We start from the raw sequence: 20,746 nt of genomic DNA, 5'->3' as shown, positions 1-20,746 counted from the left end.
TATCAAGCGATACAGAAGCCTATAGTAGATAAACTAGTCTGCAATCAAGTCATAAATTAGGTCAGGCAAGCTAAGGCAGATTATGAGAAGTCTTTGGCAAAGAACAGCAAAGACTTCTGTGCTTGTATTAACATTAGAATGAAGGGACTGAATCACATTTGGCCACTTCATGTCAGTGGAATTCTTTATTATTTGCAAGTTAATCACAATAATTAATCACAAGAGAAATTCTTTAGGGGGGGGGGATGTTGACAGAAGTTTATCAAACTCTAATAGGGAACTAAATGATTCTGGGATAACGGAAAGAAAAGTGGAAGAGAAATTGAAGGTAAACATTACAAAGGCACTTGGGGTGGATGGAATCTATCCAATTATATTAAGAGAGGCAACAAAGGAGGTAAGCAAACCCTTAGCTATAATTATGATAGCATCCTTAAATTCAGTGGAGGTCCATATGGACTGGAGATACATGAATGTAATTCCAATTCACAAAGGGGAATCAAAAGGTAAAATGAGTAATTACAGATCTTTTAGCTTAATGTCTGTTCCAGGGGAAAATAATGGAGTCACTGTTTAAAGATGTAATGTAGGATCATCTAGACAGGAATGAAATTATACTGCAGTCACAGCATATATTTGTTAAGGAGTGGTCTTGACTGACCAATCTGATTGAACATTATGATGCAGCTACAAAGGAACTGGAAGCAAAAAATAATTTTCATATCATATATTTGGATTCCAGGAAAGTTTTTGTACTGTTGCACATAAAAGATTGCTGTAGAAATTGGAGTTCGTGTGGCATTAAGGGAAAGTTACATCTACGGATAAAGGGATGGTTGAGTGGGACAAGACAGAGTGGTATCAATGGGCACTGCTCTTCGTGGACTAATATTATTAGTGGAGTCCTTCAGGGTTCAGTATTGAGCCCATTGTTGTTTTCAATATTTATTAATGATATTGATGAAGGAATATCAGGCTTAATTTTTAAGTTTATATATGATACAAAGGTTGGCAAGTTGGTTATTGATAGTAATCAAGGTAAGCAAGAAGATCTAGAAAAATTGGGCTGAGAAATGGCAGCTGAAGTTTAACATTGACAAATACAAGGTACTGCATACGGGCAGCAGTAATCTCAAATTAACATACCAATTCTGTGTGTGTGTGTGTGTGGGCGCGCGCGCGCGTGCGTGCTTAGCGTAGTGGAAAATGAAAAATACCCGGGTGTAACTATGTACTCAGATATTAAGTTCTCTGAGCAGTGCAGACCAGCTGCCAAGTCAGCTCGTGGAGTTTTGTAAATGATATACAGGAACTTTGCTTGCAGGAATAAGGAAGCAATTATCCCTTTGTACAAAGCCATGGTTAGGTCACACCTTGCATACAGTATACAGGTCTGGAGGCTCATTTTAGGAATGTTGTAGATGTGCTGAAATTGGATGCAGAGAAGGGCAAAGAGATTGGTGAAGGGAACAAAAGAGTGCTCTTACCAAGAAAGGAGACTAAACACTTGCAAGGAGATCTGACTGAGGTGTTTAAGGTTATGAATGTATTGAGTAAGCTCAGCGTTGATGGCATTCTTCCTTTTGCTGAAGTGGACATAAATTCACACTGAGGAAGGATGGTTGCAGGATAGATGCGTGGAAGTTTGATTTCGGCAAATAGGTGTTTGAACAAACTTCCATCTGTTGTTGTGGAAGTGGGTAGTTTGAATAAATTCAAGGATGAAGACAAATTCTCGGGTGGGTGGGATTGGTGAGAGAGATGGGTAGTGTTTTTTTTTGTTGATGCTCTATAAGCTTTGGACCTTTTCAAAAAGCTGAGTGTATTTTTTTTTCTTCGTTTTTTTTTTTTCTCCAGACAAGTCTTATATTTGGACACAGTACACCAAGTGCAGTTTTAAAACTGCTTTAGAGTGGGCCATTTTTTTAGTGTATACTGATGTGTCAGTTTTATTGCTTTGGCAAAAATACAATGACTGTACACTATGTATAGTGGCTGGTCAATTTGCTTACTGCTGGAGATGAAACTTGAGCAGGGGAGGAGGGATAGTGAGATAGTAGCATTTCATTTCATGAAAAGGATAGATGTACCTAATAAAGCAGCCACTGTGTGTGTGTGTGTGTAACGTAATTAATCAATGTCCCTCTGAAAGTCAGATATTTTATAATTTTAAATTTTATTCAAAAGAGATTATGGATTTACCTAAAAAAAAAGTTAGTCATAACATGCTAAACGATATCATGACAAGGCAAAATTGCCAGAAGTGATTCTCCTGCAAGTTACAGACTTTTTGCTGGCATTCATTCTCATATATATGCTGCGTTTTTGTTAGCTGATGGAGAGTTGTTTCTATGTGCAAGATGTTGGGAGTGGAATGAACTGAATTCAGGACAACATACTGTTGGGCATGATTGAGTTTCTCAGGAAGCAAGTTGATGCCCTGGAGTAAATGCAATCTGGAGGCTCATCAGAGACTCACGTGTCATGCTATGCAATGCTTGGCAACTTACCTCTGAATCTAACTGGAAACAGATGAACCTGTAGAGATCCTTTGGTTCCTCAGGAGGTAGAATCTTAACCTACAAAAACGATTTATGACCTGGAACCAAAGCATCTCTACTAGGTGCAAACACTGATGATATAACACACAATTTATCAGTTCATAATGGTACTGATGATTTAAAACTTTAGAACCGATGAATTTCTTAGGAAATATAAGGTCATATATGAAATATCAGTGCACTGTATAATTTTACTAATTTCTTAGAATTAAAATTCATGAGACATGTTTAAAAGGACAATGTACATAAAGGAAGACGAGAATACTCTAAATGTTACAATCATCTCCTCTCTTAGTTTCTTACCCTACATGTCTGATCCAGGGAACAAGTAGCAACCCGTGCTCTAATGCCTCCTTTACCAACATACATGTCTGTAACTTTTACATGGTGATCATACCAGAAGTACCTGTCCTCAATATTTGGATCATGGCCTGCTTCTTTAAAGCTGTGTTCACTATGCAGTAGTAGACTGTAAAATTTAAAACCTAATCAACAACAATTGAATTAATTAAAAGGATATGCAAAGAAATTAGCAAAAGAGATAAATTAAGTTAAAAGAATTTGTTAATTTTGTTTTGATTTTTTCTATTGTCAGCTATAGATACACAATTATTACAGAACAACCCCTTCTTATCAAGTTATAAAAAAAAAAGCACTTCTTGCAAAGAAAATATGCAAAGAAGTCCATATTTAATGCACTTCTTTGCATTTGTGGATTAGAACATGTTAATTCACATTTAAATAGAAGTAGTTTTTGTTGTTTGTTTAATTTCTAAATTATTACCTTTTGTAAAGTTAATTCATTTAAGTTACTTTTTCTATTTTGTAAGTTAAATTTATTTATTATTTATTTTTTTTGTGAAAATCACCCAAACACAACAGGTTTTAGAACCTATAGTTCTTAGTACCATGCATGAATTGGAGGTTGAGAAGATGAAAGATATTTGTTGACATTAGACTTGAACTTCCGTAGACTGTAATTTTCAGGAAATACGTATGAAAGAAGGTTGTTCCAGAAAATGGAAGTTGAATGAATAAACGAGGATGATGAAAAGTTGGTTCTGAGTTTGACGTTGGACAGTAAATGGATGTTGGCTGATGGCAGCATGTGTTCGGACTGTTTTGAAAGAGACAGTGGGAATTATAGAAGCCAATTCAGAACAGTGCCCATGGAAGTATCTGCAGAAAAGGCATGCAGCAGAAACAGTACGTCTATGAGACAGTGAGTGGAGAGACTCTGTTAGAGATAAGTCATTAATTAACCTAACTGTCCTCTTCTGAATGGAATCTAGAAGCATGAGAGAGGTTTTGGGGGCACCACCCCAGATGTGGGAACAATATTCCATGGTAAAGCAGATTTGCAATTTGTACAGAGTGAACAGCGGTTTGGAAGAAAAGTAATGCCAAGAGCGAAAGAGAAACCCAAGTTTTTTAGATGCAGAGGAAGCAATATTTGTAATGCGCTTGTGCCAAGAGAGAGAGATTAGAAGTCAGGGTAATCCCCAAAAGAGATATATCATCTTGCCAAGAAATTGGAGTGTCACCAAAGATAACAATAGGAGCAGAAGAACACTTTTTTTGTGAGATATAAGACAGGACTGAGTTTTAGAAGGATTGAAATAAACTAAGTTGTCTTTACCCCACTGGAGAATTACCTGGCGATCGGCATTTAAGGAATTGCTAGTGGATATTCAAGAAGTTGAAGCTGATTGAGCAGGGCAAGGATTCTCAAACTGGAACGTGGAATGCAATGTGCTATCATCAGCAAAACTATGGTTAGGATTTCCAGTCAATGGAAGAACATTAATATAGAAGAGGTAAAGAGTGGAGGAAAGAACTGAACGTTGGGAGACATTAGTGGAGAAGTTCGAAGACAGAGAGTCATCTATCATTACCCTCAGTGAGCAGTCAGAGAGAAAACTGGATAGACAATTACAAAAAAACTGTTGGCAAACCATAAGATGGAAGCTTATTTAGAAGACTCTTATGCCAAACATGATCAAAAGCTTTTAAGATGTCAAGAGCAACTGCTTGTGTTTCAACAAACTTTTCCATTGAATTTGTCCATAAATGGGTAACATAAGCCAGAATATCACCAGTAGATCGGCACTCATGGAATCTATACTGGCAATTGTTGATCAGACAGAAGGTTTCTAGTTAGTTTAAGAGTTGGCGGTTAATTGATTTCTCCATTACTTTATAAAGAGTAGAAGTAATTGCAAAGGGACAATAATTGGATGGGAGGGATTTGTCACACTTTTTAGGAACTGGCTGGATATGAGCAAATTAACAAGCAGAAGGAAAAATACCTTTTCCTTCTGCTTGGAAAGCAAATCAAACTTAAGATGCCTTGGGTATGTATAAAATATGTTATATATAGAAGAGAGATTAAGCAAACTGACATTTGAAGCAAAAATGAAAAATGGTAATAGGACCAGAGATAGAAAAAAGGGCAGGCGGTTTAAGATATCAAGCAAGAATTAGGAAAAAAAGAGAGAGTACGAGAGAGAGAGAGAGAGAGAGAGAGAGAGAGAGAGAGAGAGAGAGAGAGAGAGAGAGAGAGAAATTACTCTGTTATTGTTAAAGTTCTGATAGAATATAGGTCGGAAAATTGTGAATGGAAGGCTGATAGTACAAATTGGTCCTCTTAGACTATCACACTTTCCTGTTTGCCCACTGGGAATAATGATAATAATACAAGCTACACATTACAATATACACTGTGCTGCCAGTTTATTAGGTACACCCCTGCCGTGCACACAAATGGTGCGTCCCACAACGTTGCAAGTCACATGACCACAGTGGTGGATATAAATGCAGCAGAACAACCTTTCTAGTATCAGTTAAACGTACAAACCATAGCAAGAATGGGGAAAAGGAGTGATCTAATGAACTTTGAATGTGGCATAGTAGGTTCAAGACATGCTGGACAAAGCATCTCTGAAACGGCAGTTCTGAACTTTTCATGCACCACAGTTTCAAGGGTGTATTGAGAACGGTGCAACGAACAGAAAACATCCTCTCAACGGCACTCATGTGGAATAAAATCGCTTGTTCATGAGAAAGAGAGAGAGGTCAGAGGAGGATGGCTAGAATTGTGGAAGCAAACAGAAGAGCCACGATGTCGCAAATCACATCAGAATACAACCTTGGTCCACAGAACAAAATATCGCGACGGACCACTAGTCGCACTTTGTTGCGAATAGGCTACAACAGCTGACGCCCACATCGCATACCTTTGTTAACAATGAAGAACAAGAGAGCATGCCTCCTGTGAGCACAACAACACCAGCACTGGACTATCAAGGATTGGAAAACAGTTGCTTGGTCTGATGAGTCGAAGTTCCTGGTGCATCGTGTCGATGGAAGGCTCAGAATTTGGCGAAAACAACATGAATCCATGGACCCATCATGTCTGACGAATACTGTGCAAGGTGGTGGGGGCAGTGTTATGGTATGGGGAATGTTTTCTTGGAACACGCTGGGTCCATTGATATCCATAGATTCACATCTGAATGCCACATCGTACCTAAACATCGTTGCTGACCAATTGCATCCATTCATGGTTGACAGTTTATCCTCAGTCAGATGGTTACTTCCAGCAGGATAATGTGCCGGTGCAAAAAGTCCTAATCACTATGGAATGGTTCCAGGAACATGACAATGACTTTTCTTTGTTGCAGTGGCCCGCTCAATTCTTCAAATCTCAAACTATTGAACATATTTGTGAAGAGCTGGAAAGGGCTGTTGGCTGCATGCTTACAACCCCGTCGAATCTCAAGGAACTGCGTGACACACTCGTGTCTGCATGGTACTCCATTCCTGCACAATTTTTTCAACATCTTATTTAATCTATGCCTAGACAAATTCAGGCTGTTTTGAAGGCTAAAGGAGACTCAACACACTACTAGGTAGGTGTACCCAAAAAGTGGCAGCACAGAGTATATACACATACTAGGAAAACTAATAATGTGTGCTGAAAACTTTAGCCTTTATGACAGCCTGTAGTCTCCATGGAATGCTCTCCACCAGTTTTTTTTGTAAATGTCCTCCATATTTTCTGCCATTTGGCTTTAAAGGGGGCAACCACTTCAGCTCTGCTTTTTTTTTGGGAGGTGTCTCCTCTCATGCATCAGATAATCCATCATCCCAAAGGTTCTCTATAGGAGTGAGGTCAGATCTCTGGGCTGGCCAGTCCAACTTTTCGATGTTCATGTCCTCAAACCACTCTGCCACAACACTTTCAGTATGACACGAAGCATACAGGTATACAGCAAGACCTGATACAGCCCCATACCTGTATCAGGTCTTGCTGATACAGGTATGGGCCTGCCACAACATAAGTAACACATAATTGTCCAGAACGTCTAGAGAGACCTCAGCATTCATGGTTTTACCAAAACAACCAATGGTTTCACGACAAAACATGAAAAATTGCTACACAACCTCATGCCGTCCCCAACCAAACTTCATTGGCAGGATGATACAGCCCAGCAGGTAGCTTTCTCCGGGTATCCACCACACCCAGGCAAGAACATCAGACTTGTAGACCATGTACTGTTGTAATAGCTCATCACTCCAGAGCACAGATTTCCATTACTCTATGGTCCAAGAATGGTGGTTTTTAGCGCCAAGTGTCTGGCATTAGTTGAGGCGAGCAGTGGCTTTTGGATGGCTGCATGACCATGGTAACCCAAAACCATGCAGTACTCTGGGCATTGTATACTTGTGCAACATGTAACCCAATTGTCCCACTGAGATCCTGTGTGTGCTGCAATGTTGACATATTTCTGAATGGGTGATTCTTTACAGGGCTGTGCTGTTACTTTCCATTAGTTTTGGAGGTTTTCTGGATCATTTTGCAATGGTTTCAGCACCGGTTCACTTCCATTTATAGATCACATCATCACTCATTGACTTCGGGGGGATCTTTGGTTCTGTCTAAGCATCACACATCATATACAAACTGACTCTTTATGTGGTGCCATATTATCATTCTGTACTGGAAGTCTGTTAACGCCTTTGATTGCAGTATCTTGAATTTACAATTGTACTGTCTCCTCAAAGGCCTACAAGCATAATTATAGTTGTGTCTGATGCATGGTGCTTGGGTTGGATGTAACCAACTATCAATGGTGGATAGAGTGTTTTTTTTTTTTTTTTTTTTCAAAAGTAAATAATCAAAAGATTAGCCAAAATCATATTACAAAAATTAGACAAGTATACATCATCACACACAAATCACAGAAAACATGGAGATGCTACTACAATCTTATAGATAAAACAAAACAACAAAACACCAAGCACATGGATTAAGTGTTCAAATACTCGGTTCAGTATATATTGTTCCCTGCAAAGCACCATAGCTGTCTAATAGCAGGTTGGGTTGGGTTTAAATTAATAAATTTGAATATCAGGGAAAAAAAAAGTAAATTTTCTGTAAACCACAAACAAAATGTTTTCAAAAAGCTTCTGGGGAAACCAGTAGATTTACTCCAGTTTATCTAGAAGAGAAAATTTGGTAGGTATGCAAATTTTTAACTATTTTTCTTATTACAAAATAAACCATATAAAAACTAAAATATCCTTACATGCTAAGTGACCAGGCTACAACTAATCCATTTTCCCCTGCAGAAAGAAAATGCGAACTATCATCTGTAAACTTGATACAGGTAACTGGCTGATAATGGCGATTAATCACAAGGAGAAGATTTCCTGTTGGGATCTAATCAGAATAAAAATACATTAGAAAAGTGTAATTATTGAACCATATGTAATATTACATATGTTTAATTAATACATACGTAATTTTATGTGGAAACATGTAATAATAAATACAGTATATAAAAAAATTTATGATAAAAGTCCTATTTTAAAAAAAACTCCTTCAGATGTAGACTTCCATAAATTTTTGGAGCAAAGACTACACATTTAAATTTCTTCATGTGGTTAACTTATAATCTTTACTGGCATCACATTCTAAACTTTAAGTGGGGCAGATTACATTCTTATTCTTAGAATTTTTGACACAATCAGTGTGCCATTTTTTACAGTATTTTAGTTCATAGCTTTCCATGTCAATATAAGAGTGGATTAACTGGCAATTTGCATATTGTTGGAGGTTGAAAAACCTGGAATAACCTCATGGAGAGAACCCCACGTCCTCCACCTAAGATTGGCTAACTACAGCCTCAGCTAAACAAGGACTTTAAGAATTCCTCCTAACTAGGGCAGGATTTAAACTTGGAGATGCAAGTTTTAATTTGAAGCAACCAATAAGAGACATAACATGGAGTTTTATTGGCAATGGCAAACATGCTGCTTCAAGCAACTACAGAAAACTTTTCTACCAAGAAGTAAAGATTTCCCAATTCACACCTTTCTTACTAACTGTTTTCCTTCCTCTAAATTTACTCAACACTAGTTCAATTTTAAAAGCTCTTATAATTCAGGAATGGAACAATAAGCAATAATAAATTATAAAATACTGGAATATCAAAGTAAAAAAAAAACTGAAAAGACACAGCATACACTAAATTAGATGAGTTAGGACTGCCCAACTTACAAACATCGGCACATATGAAACAAACATCACAATAATGCTGAATGAATATAAATTTAATTTTAATATTATATTTTATATTATTACAATATTCAAAGATTTGTTATTATACTAACAATCTGCATATTATACATTTTTTCCTAGTGCATATATTGATGCACTATCAAAAAAAAAATCATATTAATATTATTTATAAACACAACCATTTAAATCTATTTGGTGTTCAGTGAATACATTGTGTTATACTTGTTATTCATCTAAGATTTTTGGGATAGACTGAGAAACTCTATTGAGCTCCTCTATTGCTAATTTATCAATGAGTTGTTATTCTTGCATGTAAATAACAAATGACAATCCCATACCTTCGTATAAACTCCCTAGGCCACAAATTACACAATGTAAATATGCCTTAATTTTAAAACAACTGCACCTATTACACATTTACTGTCTTCTCTTCAAAGCAACTGGAGCATAGAGAAAATTTTTATTGCTGAGGTGAAATTTCCAACCTCTGTAACAGCATTTCATCAAATTATTAATACTGCAATAGTACTGTTTCTATTACCACTGTTTTATGACATCATTTCTATGGGAAATATCTTCTGAAAAAATGACTTACAAATAAACTACATTGATATGAATAGCCTTAATATTGCATAAAGAATTTATTTTTCCAAACAATTATTGCAGTTCTGGGGCTCTGATCAATAGTTTACATAGTTCTAGATGTGACCAAGTATCCTGCTACCTTACCACTGTAACAGTGAAGTTCTTGCAAGGTGAAAATATCAGTCTCTATCCTCCATAGTTTGGGTTTTTCCAGCAATGGCTTCAAAATACTGTGTATTTATATCAGAATTTGCAGCTGATATTTAATATAGTCTATTACTTAATAGACTATATTAAGTAAGACATGCAACATGTCTTACTTAATATAGGATCCACTGCAGAAAACAGAAAACACCTGAAGCATTTTTGTGACTAGAACAAAATTCTTTCACTTGTTTTACACTATTGGCTTTAATCGATGTTTCATATCTTTGGAGAACCTTCTAGAATCCAGTTTTAACCAGTTTTGTTTTTAGTGAGGAAAGTGATTCTGATTATGTACATATTGCTTCATCTCATTAGGAGAAGTTCATCTTCTTCTTGGAAGTTTTATAATATAAATCTTTTAAATGATCCCCAGCAATAACTTTACTACAGAAAAAAAACATTATAGTTCTTTAAAAGACAACTGCTGAAGATCTAAGATGTGAAAAAGAAAACACTAAACCACATAAAAAATACAGAAAATTCCTTCTGTAGTTAAGGTTAAACTCAGTAAGGAGCAATTCTGCTGCTAAGTACTAAGCCATCTAAAATTAAATAAGTAAGAAAAGACAAAGAAGCACTTGCCTTCAGCAGTGAAAATGTAAGGCTCCCTCATTCAAGGAGATTACACCCACCAAAGAATGTGTGGCATTTTTATTTTTATAATATATAGATAATTAAATATAGGAATAGTGAACTCATGGGCTACAATCACTACCTCTTCAAGGAAACACCTGTGATCGGTTTAGTGGGTGAGTGGTTTTGTCTTTTCTTATTTATATTTTAGGTGGCTTAGTATGTAAGAGCCAAATTGTATCTTGCCAAGTTGAACCTTAACTACAATAGGAATTTACTGTATTTATTATACAGTTTAGTGTTTCCTTTTTTGATAAGTCTTAGACCCTCAGCAGTTAAGTCTTTTCTGTTACATAAACTGTTTGGTAGTGGTTTTCTTGGTATTTCTGCAGTTATTCCCTACTTGGGTATGGCATTGACAGTCTATATATTCTTTTGACTGCCTGTTTCAATTACAGTTAAGAACCCAGATAGAAGTTTTCCAATGGAGTGGAGGTTTAGAACTTCTTACGAGGGAAATCTTAGAAGGAAAAATGTCCTGAGGGTATGAAATATCTACACAAATAAAATGATACACATACATAAGTTAAAGATCATTTTTAAGTACTATTTCAGAATTTATAAATATTTTACTCTGCTTATGGGAAATGGAAACATTTTTAAATTGAGGATTTCTAATTGCTTAACATTCTGTTCATCAAACTCATTACCAAGTTGTAAGAATGAGCTCCTTTGGAGTTTCAACATACTTTAAAAGGTCACAATTATAACAAGACAAAGCAACAATCCACTAAATAATTCAGAACTGTTCAAAAATATCCAAACTTAACATGGTCGACGTATCCAATTATGGATATCGTTGAAAACAATTGCAACATGTCACCTCCATTATATCAAAATGTTTGTACTGTACTAAAAAAATTTTAATGCTGAAAACCTCTGATTACGGAAAATTCACTAATCGAACAAGTTAGTGCATAGTATCATTTTATTTCATAGTAACTCACCGAAGTAGGTGAAATGGTACCGTTTTTGTTATATGACTCACGGAAGAGAACAGTCGGTGGATTTTGGCTGCTGTAAAGGGATAGATATTTTTAAATTTTTACCATATTATTTGTTAATTAACATACTACATTGTGTTTTACAGAGATATTAAATAGGTTTAGTAGCGTTTTTACAGAGGTATTAAATAGGTTTTAGCTTCTTATTTTGAATTTAACTAGCGATTTTTTGGAAGTTACGACTCCTAGTGTTGGGTTCAATATTGTTGAACTAGCCACCATATTGTAGTCAATAAGAAATAGCATGTGTGTGTGTGTGTGTGTATATATATATATAGAATCAAATTACTAAAGCGTGGAACTGTGATGTTATATTTACTAATGCTATAATTACTAAAGCATTGAACAGGGATATTATATGATAATATTAACCAATCGGATTAATGCCATCAGTGATAGAACATTACATCCGTTGTTATGTAGTAATGAAATAATGTTAAAACGTAGAGGCCATCCTGTGTTTAAAAACACGAAGCAATCCATGAACAATCCAATCCATGGACGGCTATTTATATATAATTTTTATTGAGTTTAATATTTATGTTTAACTATTGTTGCCTAGGGTCCGGTTAGTTCATGGATTGCTTCGTGTTTTTAAACACAGGATGGCCTCTACATTTTAACATTATTTCATTACTATATATATATATATATATATATATATATATATATATATAGCGATAAGAAGTAACATATATATATATATCGAACTGATAGTGTAAGGTATAAAGTAAAACTAGATAGCGTAATACAAAGCACTCAGCCGACCGGGCTAGCCGAGTGGGTAAAGTACCTGCCCGGCAACCCAAAGGTCGCAGGTTCGATTCCCGCCTCGGGCTTGAATCAAAGTACTGCAAAAACCTTGGGAGGTGCAATATGGCCACAGAAGCCGATGCGCCAACAACTACCAAATAAAAAAAAAAAAAAAAGCGAAGCACTCAATTAGGAATCTGTTAGCTTATTATAGTATTATCAATTAATCAAAAATATTGTTAGTTAAATTGTATTTAAACAGAAATCATGACCCAGACTAGAGCTACGAAGAAAAGATCACAGACTAGCAACAGTGCTGTAACTTGGGGGAGAAACGAAGGGGGCGATTCTCCAACACATCAGTCTCAAACAATGTGCGAAATGTTTGCTGACCTTTCTAAAACAGGACATGATCTAGCCAAGGAGGATGCCTTTGTGTGTGTGTGTGTGTGTGTGTGTGCTAGGTGTCTAGAGTGTCAAGAAATTAGGCACCAACTCAGCGTTCTGATGGGCATATACGAGAGCTTGAGGTGTAGGGAAAATGCCCTAAAAGAAATTATCATGAGGGGCCCCATCAAGCTCTAAGCTGCCCAGCTCAACAGCAGAGCTCAATCCTGTGCATCAGGCAACACAGAGGCAATCTCCAAGGCAGAATGCGTTGGTCCCAAAGGAACTAGTTATTGTTGGTAACTCTATTGTCAGGGAGACGGGGAATATACTATGCAAGAAGGATAGGTGGAACAGTACGTATGTCTGCCAGGGGAAAAAGTTGATGACATAGAGCAGATATCTTTTAAGGGCACAAAAAGTGATATTGTTGTACACGTTGGAACTAATGACATTAAGAGTAAAAGACCTGCAGATTTACTCAACAAGTACAGGTCGATGTTGAAAAAAAGTCGTGAGTTAGGGTTGAATGTGAAAGTGTCTACAATTTTGCCCACACACGATAGGAGGGAGAATATGATGAAAGCCTTGTCGATCAATTCAACCTGGGAGAGATTGTGCAAGGCTCAAGGGGTAGCATTTTTTTTCAGCCTGGGTCTGTGCTTGTTGACAGGAGAGAGTGCTTCTACAAGGATGGGCTACACTTAAATAGAACGGGTGCAAGAATATTTGCTGATGCTATCGAGGCAATGTTAGGTGGATCAGAAAACTGCTAGCTTGGTGGGATACGCAGACTAAAAGGTTAACAGTGGCCACAGGCAGAGGCAAAAGTGATTTGTGCACTGCTTCTATTAGAATGAGCAGCAGTCTGGAAAGCAAGGCAATGGAGATTTCCAGGGCTGCTGGGAGTCATAGTGGAACAAATAAATACATGGGCTGTGTTACAGTAACTAAGAGTAGAAACAGATGCATGTATACTTGCATGTACACTAATGCTAGAGGTATAGTTAATAAATTTGATGAGCTTGAAGTGCTAGTCAAGACATCAAAGGCAGATATTGTTGGAATATCAGAGACAGGGTGTCACACAGACATAAGCAGTGTAGAATTTGAATTTGGGGAGAACAATTTATAGAAAGGATAGACAGGACAGAAAGGAAGGGATGAAGGGTTATGCTGTTAGTTAAGAAACAAAATCTAAGGAAGTTCATCCAATTGATTTTGGTGGACAATGCAATGTTCAGTCTGTTTGGTGTGACATAAGCACTGGGAAAGAAAAATGAGCGTAGGCCTAATGAATCTGATGAGTATAATGAGAAATTGTGCAGAGAAATAGAGTGGGCCAGTAAATCAGAATATCTTATAATGGGGGATTTTAACTTCCCAGATATTGAATAGAACTTGTGGACTGGTCACTCACACACTAGCAAGACTTTTGTGGATTTATTGGATGACTGTTTTCTACAGCAACATGTTCGAGAGGCAATAATAGGGAGTAATACACTTGATCTGATTATCAGGAGTGATTATTCATGCATTAAGAATTTGCAGATAAAGGAACCACTGGGTGATAGTGATCACAATGTACTGATGTGGGAATTATTTAAAGATGTAACTACCATCAAGGCTAAAGGGAAGGGCTTTTTCTTTCGTAAAGGTGACTACAGGGGTCTCAGATAGTTTTTAAGTTCTGTTCGGTGGAATCAACTGATGATTTTACCAACATTGAATTCTAAATGGGAAGCATTAGAGGGACTTAATTTTGGAGGCAACTAGGCTTTTCATTCCAACTGAAATACTGTTCAAGGTTTAGGCCTAAATGGATGTCAGATGAACTAATGAGGATCGTGGCAGAGAAGAAAAATGTACGGGATGCATATAAAGTATCAGGTAACACAGACGTCTATGGCAGATATAAACTAGTCTGTAATCAAGTCACAAAGAAGGTTAGGTAGGCGAAGGCAAATTACAAGAAATCCTTAGCAAAGGATGCAAAGAAAAATAGCAAAGAGTTCTTTACTTATGTAAACTCTACAAGGAAAGGGATGAATCAGATTGGATCGCTTAACATAGGTGGGTGGACTATTGATGATCATGCTCAGGTAGCTGATAAACTGAATGAGTATTTTGCATCTACATTCACATGTGAATTATTCAATGAGGGGAGTACCAGAAGTTTATCAAACTCTTACAGGGAGCTCAGCCATTTTGTAATAACTGAGAGCAAAGTGGAGGAGAAACTGTTGAAGTTAAACATAAAAAAGGGAGGCAGCTAAGGAAATAAGCAAACTCTTAGCAATAATTATGAAAGCTACCTTGGACTCGGGGAAGGTTCCCATGGACTGTAGATCTGCAAATGTATCACCAATTCACAAAGGGGATTCAAAAGGTAACACAAGTAACTATAGACCTGTTAATTTAACTTGTGTTCCTGGGAAAATAATGGAATCACTGGTTAAAGAAGCATTGCAGGATCATCTATACAAGACTGCAGAAATAGTTAAGACACAGCATGGGTTTGTTAAGGGAAAGTCTTGTCTGACCAATTTGATTGGATACTGTGATATGGTCACAAAGGAACTGAATGCCAAAAATAATTCTGATATATACTTGGATTTCAGGAAAGCTTTTGATACTGTTCCACATGGATTGTTTGTTTGTTTCGGAATTTATTGGGCGCATCGGCAACTATGGCTATAGTGCACCATTCCACATGGAAGACTGCTGTACAAATTGGAGAGGTATGACATTAAGGGTAAGTTGCTACAATGATAAAAGGGTGGTTGAGTGGTAGAAGACAGAGGGTGGTAATAAATGGGCACTGCTCTATGTGGATTAATGTTATTAGCAGAGTTCCACAGGGTTCAGTGTTTGGCCCATTGTTGTTTTGTGTATTTATCAATGATATCGATGAAGGTATATCAGGCTTAATGTCTAAGTTTGCAGATGATTTTTTTTTTTTTTTTTTTTTTTGGTAGTTGGTAGTTGTTGGCACATCGGCTTCTGTGGCCATAATGCACCTCCCAAGGTTTTTGCAGTACTTTGATCCAAGCCTGAGGCGGGATTCGAACCCACGACCTGTGGGTTGCCAAGCAGGCACTTTACCCACCCGGCTAGCTTGCAGATGATACAAAGGTTGGCAGAGTTGTTAACGACAGTAAAGACAGTATGCTACTCCAACTGGATCTAGATAAGTTGGGCAAATGGGCTGACAAGTGGCAACTGAAGTTTAACATTGACAAATGCAAAGTACTGCATATGGGTAGCAATAACCGAAGAGAAATATACCGTGTGGTACTAAACTCGGGGAAGTGGAAAGTGAAAAATACCTGGGGGTAATTGTGCAGTCAAATATGTTCGCTGAGCGGTGTAGATGGGCTGCCAGGAAGGGTCATGGAGTCTTGTCAATGATATATAGGAATTTTGCTAGCAGGGACAGGGAGATGATTATCCTGTTATACAAGGCAATGGTCAGACCACACCTAGAGTACTGTGTACAGGTCTGGAGGCCTCATTTTAGGAAGAATGTAGAATTGATAGAACGAGTACAAAGAAGGGCAACAAGATTGGTGAGGGGAAGAAAGGGGTGCTCTTACCAAGAAAGGCTTAAGTTCTGCAAATTGCAGCGCCTGGACAGTAGGCACCTGCGAGGTGATCTGATTGAGGTGTGTAAGGCCTTGAATGGGTTGAGCAAGCTGAATGCTGATGGGATTCTTTGTTTTGCTCAGATTAAGAACCCGAGAGGGCACAAATTCAAATTGAGGAAAGAGAGTTGTAGAACAGATGCGCGGAAATTGCCTTTAGCCAGCGGGTAGCTGGTTGGTGGAACAGACTTCCACCTTTTGTTGTGGAAGGTAATAGCCTAAATAAATTTAAGGATAAGCTGGACAGGCATTTTGAACGAATGGAGGGGCGAAATGGGAAGGTTTTTTTTTTGGCTGATGCTGCATAAGCTTTCTTTCTTATGCAGCATCAGCTGCATAAGAAAGCAAGTATGCCTCTACTAGTGCTAATCTCATCTCATATTGTGAATGCCTTCACAACGAGTTGCCCTGATACTGAACTACTTTCGACAGTGAATTCTTGAATAGGCAACACTTCACCAGTGGATTCTAAGCGAATATCATTACCCAGAGGGGGAGTATCTGCTGAGAATAAGTAACATATCTCTTCTTCAGTGGTGAATTTGAAAGTAGTGCAATATCAGGGCAACTTGTTGTGAAGGCATTCACAATATGAGACGTAAAAAACAATGCCACTTCAGCTACTTCGGTAGTTTACTAATAACTAAAATGATGCTATGCATGTCTAAAATTTAATATCCGGTAACCCTGGGCGTGGCAAACGTACAGTCAAAGTGGAGGATATAATTGGTTCTGTCAAAGTGAAGGATGTGATTGCTAGCCACTGTACGTGGCCTACGAACTGAAGGACGACTGCTCTCCTCTCTTACATGAGAAGTTACAGGAAAACTTATAAGGCCTTGTAAAAAAGTTAGGTCTTTAGATGACTTCGGGATGGATTGAAGCAAAAGAAGCAGCAGCATGTCATTCATTTTTACCATGCCCGTGAGTACCGGATACTAAATTTTTACCCTATGCACTAACTTGTTCGATTACCAAAATGATTTATATTGTTTTATAATTTTTTAATATAAAAATAATGAATTTCTATATTTAAAAAAACTTATTAAGTGGGAATAATGTTATAATAATATACCGTGTATTCTTTATCACAAATTTTTTATGCGGGAAAGCTTTTTACCCAGGAAACTTCTTACGTGAGAAAATAATACATTACAACGTACAGTGTTGAAACTAGTACAGGGGAAAACTTCTTATGCAGGAATTTCTTATCAGGGTTCTATTGTATTACTCCTTTGTTGTCGGCTGTTCTATTAGTTTTTACTTTTATAGTTTCCTTTTGTTGTGGTGCAGCTGTTTTTAGGTTATTTTCTGTTTCCCTTGCGGCCTACTTTGTATATGACATCATTATCTGCTAGCTTTGTTCAAGCTTTGGAGTTCAATCCTTTCATGCATTTCCCAATTCTACTTGTAGGCCAAAAAAAAAAAAAAAAAAAATCTATAAGAGTTTCAGTAAGTACTCTTTCCAGTGTGTGTGTGTGTGTGTGTGTGGTTCTTAGAGGAGTTTAATCCTTTCATTCACTTCCTGGATTCTAACTCGAATGGTGCATTATTACCATGTTGCTTCTGTACCTTAAAACCTATCTGTCTAGTACAGTATATGGTTCTTTAAATCATTTGTAAATCTCTTTGGATATTTACAGAGATAGTTTTAAGTTCTGTTTAGGCTCCCCCACTGGACTGATGCAATTATCATGCTAGCTCTCTTCCCCATCAATGGAGATCAGCTGCTTGTAACCAGATGACTAAAGTTCTGCACTCTTGGAGACTTATTTTTGATCAATTGTGTAAAATGCCTAGTGACAATATTATCACTGCCATGTTTTGGTATTTTCAACGAAATAGAATTTAAAAAAGCAAATGGTGGTTTCATGCATATCATATTCTCTACACCTGATGCATATAAGGTTAAATGGTACTATGAGCAACGTGCCATTATTCATATAAGCTCGTAGTACTGTTATACAAATGGTACTATGAGCAATGTGCCATTATCCAAGTGCTGTGCCATAACATACATGGGCAGTCATTCTTAAGCAGTCAAATAAACGAGTGCTGCAAAAGTAAAAGCATGGGAAATTAACAACTACTCAATTCTGTCGGCAACCAATTGAACTCTGAGCTATTAGAAGCAACTCTTAGTTTTTTTAATAGCTCAGTATAGTTTTGTTTTCTGCTTGTATTAAGGTTAGTATATGTGTACGCAGCAGCAAATGTGATATTCTTTAAACTATAGAACATTCATTGCTGTTAATGAATTTTTACAATATAAGCAGGATTTCAAATGTTACTGTATATTTAAAGAAAGTGATTGAGAATTAATTCAAAAAGTAAGCACACACATTACAGAAACAGAACACTCAGGAAGTATATAATACATATGTCAAAGTACTTGATTAAGTTTTTATTTATTTATTTATTTATTACAAGATAAATAGGTGCACTGCCCAATATTTACCACCCCACAGTCAAACCCTTGATACAAGCACCATAAGAGGATGCCACTACCAGTGAGGCAAGGGTGGATTGTCCTATCTGAAACTTGAGAAAAAAATTCAGAAGGGTTATTAGACATTTAGGTCAATGGGCTCTAATTACTGCTGAAATTCTGAATAACAAAAGTAGAAAGCATACAGCTGTTGGATTGTAATTTAGTATTAGAAATAAAACCTACCGCCACAATAAATTACAAAATAAAACGTAGTGTGAATTAAAATATAGTAAAATCATGTTACAACGAACTTCGTGGGGTGCAAAAATCATTTCATTGTAAATGAAATTTCATTATAATACATTCTGCTAAAACTATCTGAAAAGAACGATTAGTTGTTCAATAAAATCTATTGTGTTTTGCCCCACTTTTATATTACGTAGAAGTATTTCTGCTTTATTTTACTTAATTATTGATTGAAACAAAACAGCAAAATATGTGTACTACAAAAGCAAAAATATATTGTTCAGGGTGTATCCTTGAAAACTTATTTTTATTTATAAGAAAAACAGTACAGTAGATACAATATTTTATCTACACTAATATGGAAGCTCAACTTTAGTGTAATCAAAAATATGTGGGCTAGCTCTCAATTTTGATAACTTTTTTTTTTTTTTTGGATTGTGTAAATGTAAGTAGAAGAGCTCGAAGTAAAAAAAAAAAAAAAAAAAAAAACCACACACACACCTATTTTGCTACCCCTCCAATTTTCTTTTTTTTTACATTTTCCATGATTTGAGCATTTTTTTTTAAAAATTTACACTACAAAATAAAGATTTGATTTGATTTTTATGGCACAAGGGCGACTATGCCATGATGAGCCAAATCCAGCAAAAAATAAAGAAAATCAATGAGATCACCTCGTAGGTGCCTAATTTCCAGACACTGCAATTTGCATAACTCAGGCCTTTTTTCATAAAAGCAACTCTTGGTTCCATTCACCAATCTCGTTGCCCTTCTCTGTATTTGTTCCAGCAGCCCTACCTCCTTCCTAAAATGAGACCCCCCCCCAGATCCGTATACAGTACTCAAGGTGTGGCCTGACCATAGCCTTATACTAGGGGATAATCACCTCCTCATCCCAGCTAGCAGACTGTCTGCACTGCTCAGAAAACTTCATATCTGACTGCACAATTACAGCCAGATCTTTTTCATTCTCCACTACCCTGACTGTAGTACCACATAGTTGATATGTTACTTGGGGGTTACTGGTACCCATATGCAGTACTTTACATTTGGCAATGTTAAACTTCAGTTGCTACCTCTCAGCCCATCTGCTCAATTTTTCTAGATTCTGTTGCAGTAGCGTACTGTCATTAGGTATATCAGGCTTATTGTCAGCAAACTTGGACAATAAGCCTGATATACCTTCATCAATATCATTAATAAATACAGAAAACAACAATGGTAAAACACTGGGGGACTCCACTAAAAACATTAGTCCACGAATAAACTGGGAGAACTAAACATGGTACAATAATTTTTTTTTTTCAGTTGATCGTCTCACATAAATCCTATGCTTGGATCCAAAAATTTGAAGTATGGGTTCATCTGTCCACAGTATATTTTTCCACTTTTCAACTATCTTTTGATGGCTCTTAGCCCAAGTCAACAATTTCTTTCTATTTTCTGGTTTAAATAAGGGTTTTTGGACCTACATGAAGTCCTGATAGTTTCAAATGAAGTTTTACAGTGGATGTAGGCATGGGAGGTTCTCCGTTCCTATTGAACTCAGCCCAAATTACGGTGCAGTAAATTATCGATTACATTAGGAAATCAGTGTTATGGTCTTATCTTGTGCTTCTGTTGTTATGCACAATCGTCTTGATCGTGGTTTGTCCTTTAAACTTCAGTCTCCCTGAATTGTTGAATGCTAGTTTGCACTTCTTTAAATG

General features: G+C 36.8%; 1 protein-coding gene across 1 annotated transcript in view; it reads right to left on the bottom strand.

Annotated features, from left to right (window-relative positions):
- Positions 1-20,746, bottom strand: part of LOC150086991 (WD repeat-containing protein 18) — a 104,572-nt gene that overhangs the window by 60,830 nt on the left and 22,996 nt on the right. Inside the window, exons 4-5 of the mRNA XM_090371731.1 lie at positions 8,153-8,286; positions 2,865-3,030 (exon numbers count right to left, since the gene is read on the bottom strand). Of these exons, the coding sequence (XP_090227857.1) occupies positions 2,865-3,030; positions 8,153-8,286 (300 nt within the window). The remainder of the gene's footprint in view (positions 1-2,864; positions 3,031-8,152; positions 8,287-20,746) is intronic.

Source organism: Mastigoproctus giganteus, chromosome 4 (assembly GCF_048544385.1).
Source record: "Mastigoproctus giganteus isolate SK-2022 chromosome 4, ASM4854438v1, whole genome shotgun sequence".
In the NCBI taxonomy this organism is placed as follows: Eukaryota; Metazoa; Arthropoda; class Arachnida; order Uropygi; family Thelyphonidae; genus Mastigoproctus; species Mastigoproctus giganteus.
Note: the sequence above shows the minus strand (reverse complement) of the source record. Positions and strands in the feature narration are given on the sequence as shown.